This window comes from Cryptotermes secundus, unplaced genomic scaffold (genome assembly GCF_002891405.2).
Source record: "Cryptotermes secundus unplaced genomic scaffold, Csec_1.0 scaffold1361, whole genome shotgun sequence".
In the NCBI taxonomy this organism is placed as follows: Eukaryota; Metazoa; Arthropoda; class Insecta; order Blattodea; family Kalotermitidae; genus Cryptotermes; species Cryptotermes secundus.
In genome coordinates, this window is record NW_019733337.1 from 63,873 (window position 1) to 81,785 (window position 17,913).

Here is a 17,913-nt window from a genome sequence, read left to right on the forward strand (position 1 = left end):
TCTGTGGAGTGTGTAGTCCAGAATCCTGTCTCCAGATAATGAGAGAAGCATAACATAAACACATACACACGCGCATGCGCAGTATACGCCTAGATTTTCCGGTCACGGCGTCGAGAGACAGAGCGGAAACGCAGTAACATTTATCATCCGTAGCAGTAGGATATATATATATATATATGGGCTGAGACCCGTAATTCAGCATCACGCGATCTGTTGTACCAGCCCCAGATGATATAAGAGTGTGGAGTATTGGTGGAGTGGAGTATTGCAGGTTTCGACCCGGTACCCACTGAATAGGAGGCTGGATGAACCGGAGAGCCCCTCTTGGCGCTGTGGAGAGGAAAAGCATCTCTATTGCTCCTATAGGGAATAGAACCCATATCCCTCGATTGTCCAGCCCCGTAGCCTAGTCAGTATACCGACTGGAACATCCCGGATGTTGTGTATTAATATCCGTCAGGTGGAAATGAGATACATAAATTGCACATAGGTGCAGTCTCTGGCGTGTAGAGTTTACGAAAGCTGCTGATGTGGTCCCCTATCCGGGGTAATTGCCCACCCCTGGTCTAGACAGTAGATTGCTACTGTATTCAGTGGGAACTGGCCCGCTTGGGGCCGCCATGTTTCGATTTACGTCATCGGAACCGTTACGACCAATAGCGGACGTCACACCTGTCCCCCCCCCTTTCCATCGTAAAAGAGAGATCAAGTTATGCTATTATGTTACAGGTATGAGCTACCATTGTCAGTATTCAATACTCAGTCAATACTTTCGTGGCCAATATGCGTGGCCCTTCCTACCAACTGAGGCATTATTAAGAGGTCTGCTTTCACAGTGGTATCTTGCTCAGCTTATCCGATCCTGAACATGGAGGCGATATGTTCCTCGAAACGTTATAACCCAGAAGATAACCGTAAGGTCACGTTAGAACTGCAGCGGCAACCTACATCAGCGTGCTACAGCTCACGCGGTTAGTCGCCGCCTGGGTTCGAGCCCAGGTCAGGTCCTGTGACACTGAGACGGGTTTTCTGTGAGTGCTTCGGTTTCCCCTGCCAATTCTCGTTCCACCAACTGCTCCACACTCATCATCACCAAACATCCGGGGCTGGTACAGTAGGCCAGTTAGTGGCTGACGTACCAAGTGAACTCAGTCTCACCCCACACCCAAATAAACCAAAATAAATAATGCAGGAACCTCTGCAGCCCGTGGGTTCGACTCCATAATCCCTGCTAAAAATGTCAGCGTTTGGCCTGTTGAATAGGTCGTCCTTTCGGATCTCCGTCCTGGACATCGTCTATAGTGACTGAGGTTCTACGTAGCTTTCCTCGGTCCCTCCCGACAAATTCCGGGATAGTACCTCGGCTAGACCAACAGCACTTCCTTCCCAGTCCCTTCCAATTCATAACTCATAAGACATCCTCTCTTACGCTACAATTCTCGACACAGTCGCTACGACCTGGACGGCAGGAGTTCGATTCCTGGCAGGGGAAAGAGATATTTCTCGGCTTCACAGCGTCCAAACCGGCCCTGGGGCCCATCCAACCTTCTGTCTAATAGATCCTAGGGGTACAGCTTCCGAGCCATGAAGCTGATCATTCACTTCCATCTAGTATGGAGGTCAGGAATGGTGGAGCAATACCACCAGTCCGCCATACGTCTTCATAGCGTGGTATTAATTAATTAAGCGCATGAACGATTTAACCTCGCCTTTACTGAAGCCTTCGTTAAGTAGCCCTCGGATTATCTTTTGCGGTTTTGAAAGTAATGAACGTTTGGATTGTTTGGGGGGGGGGGGTTGCCACGCCTTGTAGTCTGGTTGGTTGTTACAAATGCTTCGGAAGAACTTGACGCTTCCATTTACAGGGTGTCTAGACAGGATCAGAAATATGGCTTAAAATGTTGGTTACCACCCAGGAAAACAAGTGGTATCGGCACTGAGGGAGGTGAGATCTGAGGGCTCTCACTGTTGCGACAGAGTGTTTGTGTTGCGTGTTGTCTGCTTTACGGCGCTCTCGGCGTCTCGTCTATATGGCTTCGAATGGTAGGATTATTGGTGAATAATGTATTGCGAAATTATTTCGGAGAAAGTGGTAGTGGCCTATCGAACTAAAATCCCGGCATCTATTTGCCTGGAGAAACTGAGTAAAACACACGAATATCCTCAGTCGGGATAGCCTGTGTTCGGACTGAGTTTCGAACCGAGGTCCTCCGGAATAGGAGCCCAGAATATTACCACTACACCAGTGACTGCGGAGGCTATTGTACTTCGGGATATGACTCCGTGTAGTCGGTTAGAAACTTATCTTCTGCCAGACTACATCCCTCACGTCTGAGATACCAGTGCTCCGAGGAACTGTAAGTTCCATGCCCCAAATAACAGCGGAGAGAAACAAACCGCTGCAAGTCCTTATTCTCGTAACTTCTCCATGATGGCTTAGTCTTCGCGTTATTTATTTGTCCCATGATTTTTAGAACTTTAATGTTTTGAAACAGTGACAGCTCTTGTGTATTTTGTCTCTACTCCTCTCTCTGCACTCCCTCTTCACGTTTGCACGGGCTACATCTGTTCCTAACGGGCGATCACACTTCACCCCCCCCCGCGCCTCAGTATTCACTAGACATTTCGGCTGTGAACTCCATCATCGGAGGTGACATTTAAATAGCGTGAAAACAGAAATCCCCTGTTCCGAGTGACAGGTACACAGCGTTTAGTTTCCAGCTTCGAGTGTAAAACACTGACGGCAATCCGGGTATCTGCCCCTTCCCAATCCCTGAATTTTTGTTTAGAAAAATTAACGTCTAAAATAGAAGGAAGTATACCAGACACTATTACATACACACACACACACGTACGCACACTAATGTCCACAGTCACGTCTTTCACTGTCATTGCTTGGTAGTGGCTTCCAACGGTGGACGTGCCCCTTCCTCTCGATTCCCAAACTGTCCCCGGCCTCAGCTACCAGCTTTTAAACAACAGCTCACAGCGACTGAACCCGAACAGTTCCCTAACTGTAATGGATAACTGGTCTAGTTCATAACAGCTCGGCACGGACCGCGTAGAAAACGTTTCTTCCATTATTGCTGTGTTCTCTCGTTGCCTTGAAAGCATTCCTTTTTGAGGAGCAGTTACTTAGCAATGGTTGTTATATAGTTACTTCTTTCGCTCGTTGCCTAGCAACTGGTCTGTATACCACAATATTAAAGCCGGTGGTATGTACAGTAACCACTGGGCTTCAGAATATTAATGATCAAATAGAAGGGATATGTATGGAAACGGTCTTGGCGCATATCAGGGTACTATCCCTGTATTCGTCTAGTGAGACTGAGGAAATCCACGGAACATGTTATTGCGGGTAATCGGTGTCCCGACCGAGATGGGAACCGGGCGCCTCCAAAATAGGAGTTGGAAGCGTCAGCGCCTAAAGCAAGCAGCTCGGCAACGTTTCATACTGTAAAGTTATTAACTCATCAGTAGTTTACTCTATCTGTTAATTCAGACGCAGTTATGGCCCACAACTGTTTACATTCGAATGCTGCATGGGTAACATCATGAAACGTGGAATTTGTTACCGACGTATGTGATGTTAAATTCATTGTGGCAGCATTGTTCGAAATTTTGCTTCAAAATTGAATTATAAACACTGCATCAGTAACAAATTTCAACACAAACATCTCATAACAATAGCAGGCCCGATTAGCTGCAGGTATGCCAACATAACTATTCATTCGCTTTAATATACCGCTCCTTAGCTCCGAGCCAGCTAGCAACTTCAGAGATAAATTGCGAATTGGTACAGCCTGGGGCGGAATTGGGGAGCCCGGACGGGCAGTGGAACGAAATTTCCACCCACCCACCCACCCCCACCCACAACTCTCAGTACAAGTTTCTGTCGACATTAGTAGACTGTACCTAACTGCATGCAACAGAGTTCATGAGAAGCTGGCTGCCGCTCACCTAGTCAAGGAAATTCCTGCCTCTTCTTTAATCAGAAGGTACACTATTCACAAGACGCCATCCAGAGCCATTAATAGCCCAGGTCTCTCAACTTGTCTCTTCCTGTCGGGTTTTCTGACCAAAGTTTCTGTGTATTTAATTTGTATAATTCTATAAGTTAGGGAAACTTACAAATAAATGCTTTTGAAATGTCACGTGACGTATGCGAGGTGGTGTAACGTTCAGTAGCCCACAATTCTGTGTGCGCCCCTTGATGATTCAGTCATCAACACCTGTTGGGCTGTGGGCAGTGACATCAAGCAATCTGTGAACGTACTGCATCCATCTTCAGGAGCAACGAGTAAGCTTGACAAGCAAGTAACATTGCAGACTCCGCGTTATGCGGAACATATAGCGAATATTGTTCTTCAGTTGCATGAGAAAACTCTTGCAAGCATCCAGTATAAGATCATACTGCACGTATTCCCTTTAGCCCTTACGTGTGTCTTCCTAGGCGACGTGGCAGATCCATGAATGAAATATAAACTGCAACGCGATTACAAATCCAACTGTACGCCACTGTGATGGAGAACAGCGATCAGCGCTCCTAGTGTCGGCTGGGAAGACTAACGCGGGACTGAATAACATAAGCGCATTGCAGATTTCTTTTTTTTTGGCAAATTGTCTCTGAAATGTGTTTCCGTTTGGGTGAAAATTACGGATATTTGGATACAGAACAACTTGTAGTTTACTGTAAACGTTATGTCAATGTTAAAATATGTACAGTGTTATTTAAATTGTTGTACGAGTCTTTTCCTTAACTCAGACGTCACGTGGTTCGAGCGCGTCAGCATGTTGGTGATCCTTCTGAACTGCGTCACTCTGGGCATGTACCGGCCGTGTCTGGACGACAATGGCTGTGACTCCAACAGATGCAAGATATTACAGGTCAGTCTGCATTGCATTACGCTGTGTTATAAAGAAGCTTTCACAATTAACCCCTTCTGGTATCTGAAACCGTGAACATGAAACCATATAAAGCCAGACTTTGCCTGCTGTTTGCTATGAATCTGGTACTTGGTCTGTCACACCAAGGGCACAACATAGACTAAAAGTGTCTGAGAGAAGGGAGTTGAGGAGAACATTTTTGGCCTAACAGAAATAACAGGAAAATGTTGAAAATTACATGATAAAGAGTTTCATAATCTGTACTTCCAGCCATATAGTACATATTACTGTGACCAAATCGAACAGGATTTGGTAGATGGAACCAGAAATACACGTATGTATGGGAGATAATAGAAATGGGTAAAAAGATTTGGTAGGAAAACATGATGTGACCACTTGAAAGATACAGGGTTATATGGGATGATAGCATAAAAATATATATTTATATACTGGGATAGAAGGATAGGAGTTCGATAGATACCAGTGAAGGGCTCCTCTCAACACGGTAATGATCATACGGATTCGGACCGGAATTAATTGACCAGTTGAACAACGATTAGCTTCTCAACCAAGAACCTGTTCCTTGAAATTAGTTATTAGAATGTTTGGTTGGAATATTAATAGAGCATTAAACAACCCTTTCCTTTCTATGTAAGGGCGCTGTTAGTATCGAGACTGTAGCATCCGTAATATGGTGATTAATGAATATAGAGCAGTTGTTTGGGTAAGAAGTGGCACGGGAAACCGAAGTACTCGGAGGAAACCTACCCCCAGTGTCATTTGTTCACCATAAATCCCGTATGACCTGAACTAGGATCGAACCCGGAACACGATAATTCTTTTTAAATCGGATTAGAATAAATGTCATTACTGTTAGGAAATTGTCTGCTTTGCAAAATAATTCGAATTAAGATGTGTAAAACGTCAGTAATTTGTGTACGGGTACTAAACATAGAGCCGGTCACAGCAGCGTGAACTGTCTTCGCCCCCTCGAATGCTGGAACCGTGGTTTCGAATCAAGCTCGAGGCATGGATGTCTGTGTTTGTTGTCCTGTGCAGGCAGTGGCCTTGCGACAGGCTGATCCCCCGTCCAGAAGGTCCTATGATTAAGAAACTGAAACAGGCCAAGATTCATCGTGGACTGAAGCGCCCACACAGCCTGCTCAGTGGCGGAACATACTAAAGTAAAATCACTTAACTTCAGTTTGTGAGAACGACAGACGGGTTGGGCTGGACTAAGGCCACATCAAGTGCAGGCTGTGTATGATACCATCACTGTCCAAGTGTTTACTTGTATTACAGATCATAGCACTTAATTTTGCTTTTGCCCCTAATATCATATTCCAGCACACATTTTAATTGACGTAATTCCCTACATCACGGGTAAAACAGCCATTTTTGAGCCACAGCCGCCCTCAGAAGATTCTTCCAGACTGCATTCGATTTTCACTTCTTTGGATTTCGCATCGGAAATGTTTACAGAGCAAGGTCATCAGCCTTGCGTCCAACCCCCCAACCTGGAGGACCAGGTCCCTGTATTTATGTTATCCCAGTGATAGGGTGGCCAGCTATACCCCCAGGCACCTTACACACACACACTTCCGTTTGTGTCCATCACACAGCGCGTCTCCCAAACAGCGCTTCGTTAAAAAAGAAAATGTACACACAAGGAGTTCCTGATGAGAGAACCACAAAGGGAAATTGGTCATTTTTCTGTCATATACATGAGTAAGGTACACTTGTCCGTGGCCGGTCACGGTAGCCGAGCGGTTTAAGGCATGTACTGTCTTCGGTCGCTTGGAAACCGGGATCGTGGGTTCGAATCCCACTCAGGGCATGGATGTTTAGTTTGTGTGTGTGCGTCTTTCTGTCTTTGTGTACAGGTAGAGGCCTTGCGACGAGCTGATCACCCGCCCAAGGAGTCCTACCGAATGTGTAAGATCTAGAAAAACCGAAGTGAACGGAGAAGTTCATGGAGGTAGGCCTAGGCCCACTGGGGCTGTAGTGCCAAGGGGGAAAAAAAAGTTGTCCCTGAACTTAATTACTTAAGCACCACGCCATAAAGACGTATGGGGGAGTAGATATATAGATTCACGTTTTCTTGACATGAGTTCGAGTGAAAATTAGTTTATTTCTCCATTTTTTCCTCCATAAGAGAAGTAATGGAACCGCTGACATCCGTGTGCACGTAAACTCCGTGTGTTTTGCAGCACGCGCGGTAACGAACCGTGTTTGCTGCATGCAGCTCCACGTCCATTTGCTTTGGCATAGCTTGGCTGTGTATCTCAGCTGGTATAAATAGTCTTAAATTCTTAATATAAATTTATGCATGGGGAAATTTCAAAGAGAGTTTGGCCGTTTTATTACAGGAATGAGATTTGCTTTTTATGGCCTGCCCGTCGCGCATGCGCTCTGTTCTGAAGGTCACAGTAATGACGCGTCAGTCATAGAACCTCAAGATGTTAGAACTTCAGCAACCATCATGAAATATGAAAATAATTTCTGGAATTGCAATGCAGAGCTGTCGGAGCGGACAGGATAGTTATATCTTCTTCTTCTTCTTCTTCTTCTTCTTCTTCTTCTTCTTCTTCTTCTATGGCGCAACAGCCAGATGTCGGGCCTTGGCCGCCCTTATCAAGCCCCTCCATTCCTCTCTATCCTGCGCTGCTCTCTTCCAGTTCCTTACGCCCATTAACTTCTTTGCATCTTCTTCCACCGCATCAGCCCATCTAGTTCTTGGTTTCCCCGCACGTCTCCTACCACCTATTGTACTGTATAATAGTTTGGCAGCACTATTTAATTTGGTATTGGAATATATAGTGAGGAAATGTAATGTGGACGCAAGGATGGTTATATAGCACTTTTCTTTCTACAGTACTTCTGCGCCTACTGAATCGTCCCGAAAATAAGGTGATTTTGTCTTCACATACAGGCTGTTAAAAAAGAGAAGTCGCCATATATTTGAGTCATTAAGAATAAATATTGCACGTATAGGGAGTTACGCGTGACGAAAATAACGGGTTCTAGTTCGGATGATTAGATTTATTGGCATTTCAATTACAATTTGTCCTAATTAGAATCAATACAGCGCTATCGCTAATTTACAGTCCACCGTTAACACACGCACTAGGATTCCTAGTCATCACTATTTGTCTCCTGGCAACAGATTACAACACAGAAACTAGCACTTCAAATCACTACGAAAACGTCTTGCCATTTCTTGTTCAATCACATTGAAACCTCGGAACTCAACTAAAAACTCTTCTGAACTCTTTTAACTACACTGAACTGCACTGCACTAAGCACTAATCTAGGCTACAACAGGTCTTCGTTATATAGGCTCCGCACGGACAACACAGAAAATAAGTCACGTGATTCCTAGCCAGTGAGTTCATTGGCGTGCTGATTGTTGCCTAACAATGAGTTATAACATTCGCTCACTGAGACACATCTTCCATTGTTGCACGTTGGAACGTTTTTACCGAGTTGTTGCCTAGAAACGCTTTGACCAAATAATTACGATAATTATGAGGAGTTCTGATTGTTGATTATAAATATATATTTGTGAAAATACTAAGAATTATATTTAATGTATTAAATTTTGAATTTGTTATTCCTTAATAGTATAATTTTTACTTGTTTTTATTACAATCCTCAGGACTAAATAATATACTAGTTCTGCACACAAAGAAATAATTTTTTCTTATTTTTTCGTCGAAGAAAAAGGGACCGCCTTATATGAAATTAGAATTCCAAAATCCAGATCACAGTCGTAATATCGCGTTCTACAAGTAGAAGACAGACGAATTCCAAAGACAGCTTCGAAAAAAAAAGGTTGTCTGTTTTCTTACTGAAAACAAGGAGTTCTGGGAAGAACTAAGAGCCCACGTTCCTTTCGCTGTAATACGAGTATCTGATAGAAGTAGGATGAAAATTTTAGTATGTGTGCATAATGAAGTCAGTAAAACAAAACAATTTGGGAGGCTGCAATGTTGGTATTACTGATGTAAGGGATTTATGTTATAGGCCGTTGAGATGGCTCATGTTTCATAAAGCTTAGTTGAGGTATTCAAAATTTGATAGGGGAGGTTTCATAGACACACAGACAGCATGGTTATCTGTTGAGCCTACGTTCATTTTTTTTTCAAAATAAGGAAAGTAGGCTAATTATGCGGTTGTTTATATTGGGGCTCAGAGAGTAGCTTAACATTGTTGTCCATTATGTAACAATGGCACAGAGTTCTTCCCAGCTTGCTTCTGATCAGCTGGAAGTATCCACAGGAAGTTTAAAAATTGTGTGGGAAGTTTGAAAGAATTTTAAATTCGTACAAACTGGTTGAATCCAGTTCAGGAGGTCAGTCTATTTCAGGCTCCAGGCACAGTGAGATAACGCCTCGACTTACCCGCGGAATGTGCAGGCCAATGCAGAACACTTCGCGCATAACCGAGACAAAGATTTACGACGGGGCATTTAGGGCTACTTGAAGCTTATGCAGTGATGCAATAAACAGAGCGTATCCATGGCAACCCACACACACACACCGCGGCCAGCATGCTCAATCAAGCACTCGAGGAAGAATTTATGTGTGAGGTAGGCGCGTCATTGATGAAGAGAAAAGCATGTAGTTATTCACTTGGCCGCGCCATAGCACAAGCTTCCCACCGCGGCAGCCAGGGTGCGATGCCGGGTCTGGTCAAGTGGGATTTGTGGTGGACAAAGTGGCGCTAGGGCAGGTTTCCTCCGAGTACTTCGGTTTCCCCTGCCTATCTTCATTCCACCAATTGTTCCGCAATCACCCTCACCTATCATCTGGGGCTGGTACAATAGGCCAGAAGTGGCCGCAGTACAAGGGACTTAGTCCCACCCCACTAGCAATAAAAAAATATTTATTTATAAAGACTGCGATCTCCCGCCGTGCAGAAAACGGAGTAGCAGAGAAATGGGGGTTCGAAACCCGGCAAAGGCAAGAGATTTTCTATTTTCTTCAGTTCCCTACCGGACCTGGAGCCCACCCAGCCTCCTATACAACGGGTACCGGGGGTAAAGTGGCCGGGGAGTGAAGCTGACCACTTACCACCTTCTATCTATAGCTCTACAGCCATTTGTTGGGCCTTGACCGCTTCTCAGTTTCTTCTTATCTTACGCAGTCGGTAGGACTCCTTAGACGGGGGATCAGACCTTCGCAAGGCCGCTACCTGCACACAGGACAGCACAAACACAGACATTCAAGCCTCAAGTGGGATCTGAAACCACGATCCCAGTGTTCGAGCGGGCGAAGACAGTTCAGCACTTAGACAGCGCGGCCTCACCGCCCTCTAATGCCAAGTTAATAATGCGTGGAGTTATACCTCCGCTCCCCCATATGTTTTCACGACGTGGTAATTGAGTACAGGGACTGTACCTTCTTGTCGTTGGGATGTGAGTCCGTATTGTTTGGTAGACAAGTATCAACGGCATGGCGCAACATACATTTTGCAGTGAAGAGCGAAACCACAGGTTCCGCCGAAACGTTTATATCTGCATACAAAACTATACGGCGTAATATTCCAGAAAAATGTAACCCTGAAGGTCACCAGAGGTTTATTGAAATAAGCATACCGCAAGGTAGCTCTGGCTGCATAGTGCCAAAGGAAAGTGACTTATGTGGCTTGGTTTCTAGGCATAGGCCGAGGAGAGTCACAGAAACTTCTGAAGTATATGCCTTCGGGCCGAGAACTGAACTCGGGATCACCTGAATACCAACTGACGATCGGTGAACCACACATAGCTATGTAAAATTTGAGATTTTCACGGCGGTGACTATGAAGAATTCCATCTTGTGGGATGTGGCGCCGTGTAGAGCTTGTGTGAACCGACGTTTCGGAGGAACGTATTGCCTCCATCTTCAGGGTAGAAAAATTCGCGAACGAAGAACCAGTGTGAGCAGGAGGCTGCACGATATATGTTAGTGTCATGAAATAACATTAAATAATCCTTCGAAGCCTAAGTTTATCTAAATAATATTCCGATATTTAGTTCGTACCTCACAGGAAACATTACGTTTCCGCTACAAAGCCCAACCGGTTAATGCTGTTTAGGGAAACAGTCGCTGTTTACTGTGAGAACCATACGGAACACACAGATACACTCTGTGGGCAGAATGCAGAGTTTTAGTATGTTCAGTCCGTACCTCACAGGAAACATTACGTCTCCGCTACAAAGCCCAACCGGTTAATGCTGTTTAGGGAAACAGTCGCTGTTTACTGTGAGAACCATACGGAACACACAGATACACTCTGTGGGCAGAATGCAGAGTTTTAGTATGTTCAGTCCGTACCTAACAAGAAACATTACGTCTCCGCTACAAAGCCCAACCGGTTAATGCTGTTTAGGGAAACAGTCGCTGTTTATTGTGAGAACCATACGGAACACACAGGCACACTCTGTGGGCAGAATGCAGAGTTTTGGCATGTTAAGTGGTACATATAGTAACCACTGGGATCCAAAGGCTTAAGATCCATTTCAGTATTGTTTTCCCATCTACAACCAAATCTCACAAATGGCGTCTATCACTTTCATTTTTCAATTACAACTGTATATGTATTTCCCACCCCACCCCCCTCTCATCCTCCTCCACCTGACAACTCTTCACTCAACGAAGTAATTCATAATATATATGTTTTATTTGCAAATAAATTGGGGTAATTCGGACTATCTCGTATCACCACTGTTAATAAAATTATATTGGATACGTGTGCGTGTGTATAATCAATGTGCAATCTGCAAAACGGGTGAACGATAGAACTCCTGTATCCTTATACTTAAGTTAATTTAGGGATTCCATCCAGTTGTGCTGTGGTAATTACAGGGTCGGCATAGCACATTTTTTTTTAATTTAATTAATGTAATGCGTACTGAAAAGCCAACGGGAATTTTGCCAATTCCCATCTCTAACTGCGATTAGCACAATCTTCCCACTGATACACGTGTGGTCGTGCTATAGCTCAGGCGGTTAGTGGCCGGCTTTACAACGCGGTGGTTCTGGTTCGGGCCCAGGTCAGGTCATGTGGGATTTGTGGTGGACGAAGTGTCAATGGAGCAGGGTTTTTTTCCGAATATTTCGGTTTTCCTTGCCAATTCTCATTCCACCGACTGCTCCACGCTCATATATCAACCAGGGCTGGTAAAACAGGTCAAACAGTGGCCCACGTACCAAGTGGACACTCAGTCTCACCCCACCCCAAGAAACTAAAAACCTTCCCTTACGCGTTATAACATTTCACTGCATGTCTGCGCTATGAACTTACAAACTTGTGGAAATATATCTTGATACTGTAAGCATGACAGTAGTCTAGGGGTACTTTTGTTCGCCTGTGGCCCTGCTGATTATTCGTGTCATCGTCCGATTCTCTCGTAACTAACTTCTTCTGGGATGCGATGCCGTGTAGTCCGGTAAAATTTCACCGATATTTCGGAGGAACATATTGCCTCCATCTTCAGGATCTGAAAACAAGCCAAGGAAGCACGACAAAACAGAACTCTTCCTACTGTTTATTTCTTACTGGTAGCGTTCTTCGTTGGCTCTTAGATCGTGAAGATGGAGTAAATGTATTTGTCCGAAACGTCAGTGAAGTTGAACCTACACGGCGTCACATATCGGAAGATACTATTCATAATCAGCGCTGTGAGAATATAAGTGACATTAGTCTCAAGTTTAGTTTCCAACGAAAAGGTAGACCGACAAATATTACACCTCCAAGACAGCTGCGGAAGTAGGAGTGTCTGAGAAAGGCACGAGGATTGAAGTCCTACGGAATAAATTGCTTCGAACTGACACGAAATTCTATAAATAAAATATTGGATACTATAGTCAGAATGTCAAGAGTAATTGAGGGTCAGCCCTGTCCGCCACAGTAACAGCTCTTACCGAAAACATCGTCCGTTTTAGTGAAGAGCGTGCGTCATTTGCCTGCTGATGCATTTTGCATTGCAATCGATTCGTTCTGCGAGTTTACTTACTAAAACAGCGAAACACATATGTACGTACGGCTGACGGCCGGAGGCATGTACGGCTTGGTTTCAGCAACAAGTTAAAATTGGAAACCACGATTTTAAAGTTCCTGCGGTCCGTGTTGGTATAATTTCATTTTAATTTAATTAAAATTACAGAATATGTTACCCACACTTATCCCAGAATGGATCTTTATACAGACGGACTTTAAGTTGCTTATTTAACACAGCTGGGATCGAACCCAGGCCGCCGTGGTGGTAATAGGGATATTAATAAACTTTACTGACCTTTACAATTTCCAGCATTTTCCGAAATATTCTCTTTCCTAATGTTATTATTCTCATCATGACATTTTTGCGATATACACGTATGTGAAGAACCTACAGGACGTAAGATTTGAGGCTTTCACGGCGGTGACTATGAAGAAAGCAGTCTTCTGGGATTTGGCACCGTGTATATGTGGTGTTAACCGACGTTTCGGAGGAACGTATCGCCTCCATCTTCAGGGTAGAAGAAAAAATATAAGAAATCTGCAAGCGAAGAGACCGTGAGAACCGGTAAAAGCAGACTGTGTCTGGAATGTCTGATGGGAAGATTGCACTTTGTTGCATATCACACAAAAATACACTTCTGAATTAGAAATCACTTGCATCATTATCACAGTATCATTAGACATGATTGCTAGAATGACATCAATGACAACATGTGTTTCAATATGCACAGCACCTCGCTATAAACACTTATTCTTGGTGTAAGCAAGACACAGAATGTACGTAAGATGGGAAAAGGTTGACTCTGTTGTGGGTGAATGGAAATCTTAGCTGAACCTTCTTCAAAACACTACATCAAACACAACACACATCACTGTATATATTAAAGTCATATTACAGAACTGCCTTCTGAGAGAACTTTCACTTCACTTCACTTCACTTTACAGTCTGCCTCGTTACAAGCACTTCTACTGACGGGAACAGAACACACATGTGATTATATAGGGAACCAAACCATACCTGTAATCTTGAAAGTTTGGGTAAAATAGTACACTCCCTTCTGTATCACACCATAAATGAATTTGCAAAACAAGATTCACCTGCCCTTATTGTACACACTACGACACAGTTTCTACACATCACTGTTCATATCCTTCAGAAGATTATGCAACATCACTGCAAGAATGTTATCACTACACACACCATCTCCTTGATGTAAACAATAAATGTTCATTAGCAGGGGAACTGCCGACTAATTTATGGGGAAAACATTATCACTCGACATTCGTGTACCACAATACACATTATAACCATCACACAGAGCTAAGATATAAATTAAGGAACTAGCACGTCACTTTACACTGTTTCCTTGCAAGTAATTACACTGATGCAAACAAAACACGGATGTCATGGTGTCCACTAACCTACTCACACATGTCATCTTCAGATGTTAGATAGCAAAACTACAACCTGTTGTCTGTCACACCAAACATACACTCGTCTTGAACCCACTACAACACATTCTGTGCATACCAATGTACATATTTCACAAGAAAATATGAAATAATTGTGACCGATTGTCTTCTAGTGTACACGCCACATACCTATATGCACTGACTGTTAGGAACTTCACAAATGGCGTAATGGCGTATTACTCCTTCATGCATACTTCAGTTTCATGGTTCAGAGGGCAAACACTTCGATTTCGTTGTGGAACAGAGGGAACACATGTTCGTAAAATCGTATGCACTCGGCATCAGTGGGTCCAGTATAACACACCTAATAAAACCTACCACTTACACTTTTTACTAAAACCTTAAGATAAACTTGGAATTAGATGATTAATCAGAACTTGTACATATATTTATATACACTCACAACACTTCATGCCAGGAAACAAACGAACCTTCCATTACGTAGGCTTGTTGTTTGACGCCGGAAATTACGGTCACACCGACAGGGCAGCCAACTCCATAAAATGATTGAAACAGAAACATTGGATTAGTAGATCGACTATAGTAAGGTAATTTTCCCCTATTTCAAAATCATTTTTCTATTTATAATATCCCATTTTCTACCCAGGAACTGCAATCTTGGGACACAAATGTCAAGCAGTCGCTCAGTTGGTAGTGTATCCATCCGCGCCAAGGCACGAACTACTTCGCTGATATTCACGATTTTTCGTGGGAACGTCATGCCATTGAAGGGCAGCATAACGCCACAATATGTGATATTCGGTAATCATCTTGGTGTTGAGCCCCATCTGGGGCTCATGACCAGATATTTATTACTGTTTGACAGTTACGGTGTTGTTTTTTGTGGGGCGCCCTTTCTGACGAGAAGATGGGTGTCAATCGTCTCCTACGACTCGCAAGGTCACGGTGTAGATATTCGACCCAGCCTCCACAGACCTTACCCGTGTGGAGGCGGGGTCGAATATCTCCACCGTGACCACAGAAGTCGTAGAAGGTGATGAAAAAAGGAAATCCTAAGTGGCACCTGGTCCTCGTTTTATAGCCTCGGCTCGGACCTCACAGAAAAAACCGCTTCCAACAGCTCTTCTATTGTTGCGTGCGGGTCTGTTGCGGCCATCAGGTGACTGCACTTGAGCCACTGCCTAGGTACGGTCGTGTTTGCAGAGTCGTTTCTTAGCAACGGCTGTCCCTGATGGCTTCACAATTCTAGCTTTTAGCAGACATGTCACAATATACACGAGCTTGCCTTCTCTCAAAAAGGGACACACTAGCATTCTTACTAACTGCATGGAGCAGAATCCTTCTTGAGAAGCTAACAGTCGCTCAACTACTCAAGAAACTATCCGATTTTATATTACCTGAAGTTTTATTGTCGTTTTCACAAAATCTCATCACTGGCCCCTAACGTCAGCCCTCCAATCCTATAACTTTTAAGCACATTTTAATATTATTCTCCCACCTACTCAGGTCTCTTCACTCCAGGTTTATCAGCCTAAGTTATTTACGTATATCTCATCTGTCCCATACATGCTACATGCCCCGTCCATCTTATCCTCCTTTGTTTGATCGCTACAGTAACATCTGGTGATGATTACAAATTATGAAGAAACTATTCATTGTGCAGTTCCTTCTGTTGCCTTGTCACCCTCCCCTCAAAGAGGACCACCTCAGAGAACAACCTTGCAGCAAGATCTCACTTTCCTGTATCTCGTATTTCAGATCTTCGACGACTTCATCTTCACCTTCTTCGCGCTCGAGATGACCGTGAAGATGGTGGCCATGGGCGTCTACGGCAAGGGGACGTACCTTGCGGACTCCTGGAACAGACTCGACTTCTTCATTGTCCTTGCAGGGTAAGCTCCTTGTTACCACGCAACCATCATGACACCAACAGTCGCCGGTACAGACTTACAGTCGTAGATATTTAAAAACAATCAAAATTTAAAATAAATCTTCTGCAGGAGTGCGTAATAAAATGACAACAATGAAAATTGTATTAACACAGAAATGAGTACCGGGAATTTTCCTGGGAGATAAACGGCGGCCGGCGCGTAAGGCTGACGTAACCGCCATCTGTGAGCGGAGCGAATTGTCCAGAAAATGTGGGAGCCTCGACGTCTCACAACCCTATGCGCCTCCACGGCCTGTTAAGGGATAGCTTTGTGTGGTTCTCACAATAACCACAGATTTTTTCTGTAAACAACGTCTTCGTAGCACAGACGTTTCCAAGAGGCGGGAACTAATTTTAAACATAGAAAATAATACTTCACAAGATCAAATGCCGCGGCATATTATGAGTCTAAGCAGTGCATTCGGTGTTTGTCAGTTTCTCCTTAATCCAGTTCTAGAGATAAAATTTGTCTAACTGCGCCTAACTAATTAAGCACTATGGATGTATAGATCCACTTTTTCTTGACCGCGGCACTAGTTGGAGGGTGAGTGGTCAGCTTCACGTCTCAGACGCTTTACCCCCGGCGAAAGAGTCCCAGGCACCCATGGGACAGGAGGTTGGGTGTACCCCATAGCTGGTCAGGGCGACGAGGAGAAAAGAAAATTCTTGCCCCACCGAGACTCGAACTCCAACCTCTCGGTCGTCCAGCCCGTAGCCATTCGCTATACCGACTGAGCTGTCCCGGCTCCTTAATCCATTTCTAATGAAATCAAAAACGCAGTAACTGCAGTTAGTTAAGATAGGACCAGAAGATGGAGCTCAATGAACGGAGATATTTCATTCGGGATTACAGAATTTTGTGTACTGCTTTACGGAGGGCGTTCTCAATTTTGATATCCTCCAGAAATGTTAACGCTGTTTAAAATTATATCGCTGCTCTTGTTTGTTTGTTTCAGTGCCTTGGAGTATTGTTTGAACGTGGAAAATATGAACCTGTCAGCAATAAGAACAATCCGCGTGCTCAGACCCCTGAGAGCAATAAACCGGATACCGAGTAAGTTTCCTCATTTCCGCTAATTTAAAGCGCTGTGCGGCTGGTGATTTTCAGAAAAAGGTAAACAATTTGTGAAGTTTCTTATCTAGCCGGACTGACGTGTTAAGCCAAGAGTTATATCTGTTTTTTTCCTTGTCACTACAGCCCCAGTGGGCCCTTGCCTACCTCCATGAACTTCTCCATTCACTTCGGTTTTTCTAGATCTTACACATTCGGTAGGACTCCTTGGGCGGGTGATCAGCTCGTCGCAAGGCCTCTACCAGTATACAAACACAGAAAAACGCACACACACAAACTAAACATCCATACCCTGAGTGGGATTCGAACCCACGATCCCGGTTTCCAAGCGAGCGAAGACAGTAAGAGTTGCATCTACCCGGATATAATTCCGCACAGTTCGTTGAAAGCGTGGCGCCTCCATCTTCAGGGTCGAAGACTAAGATAAGCAAGAAACAAACGTGGAAGCAGGTGTCAAAAGGAGCCTTAAATTTTCACCGTACTACGCGATGTTGTATCCGAGGAGACTGAAATCTGTACATAACCGCGGGTGTGGAAACCTCAAATCTACAAGTCAACCCAAACTGTCGAATGAAATTTTCTTAACCAAGTAGACCGGACAGGTTCA

The 17,913-nt window shown here is 44.1% G+C and overlaps 1 protein-coding gene across 2 annotated transcripts in view; it reads left to right on the forward strand.

Moving 5' to 3' along the window:
* The first annotated feature begins 4,780 nt into the window (after positions 1–4,780).
* LOC111868090 (voltage-dependent T-type calcium channel subunit alpha-1H) overlaps positions 4,781–17,913 on the forward strand; it is a 137,321-nt gene continuing 124,188 nt past the window's right edge. For both annotated transcript variants that reach the window (XM_033752931.1, XM_023858475.2), the window contains exons 1-3: positions 4,781–4,887; positions 16,063–16,196; positions 17,191–17,288. In XM_033752931.1, the coding sequence (XP_033608822.1) occupies positions 4,792–4,887; positions 16,063–16,196; positions 17,191–17,288 (328 nt within the window). In that variant the 5' untranslated portion in view covers positions 4,781–4,791. The remainder of the gene's footprint in view (positions 4,888–16,062; positions 16,197–17,190; positions 17,289–17,913) is intronic.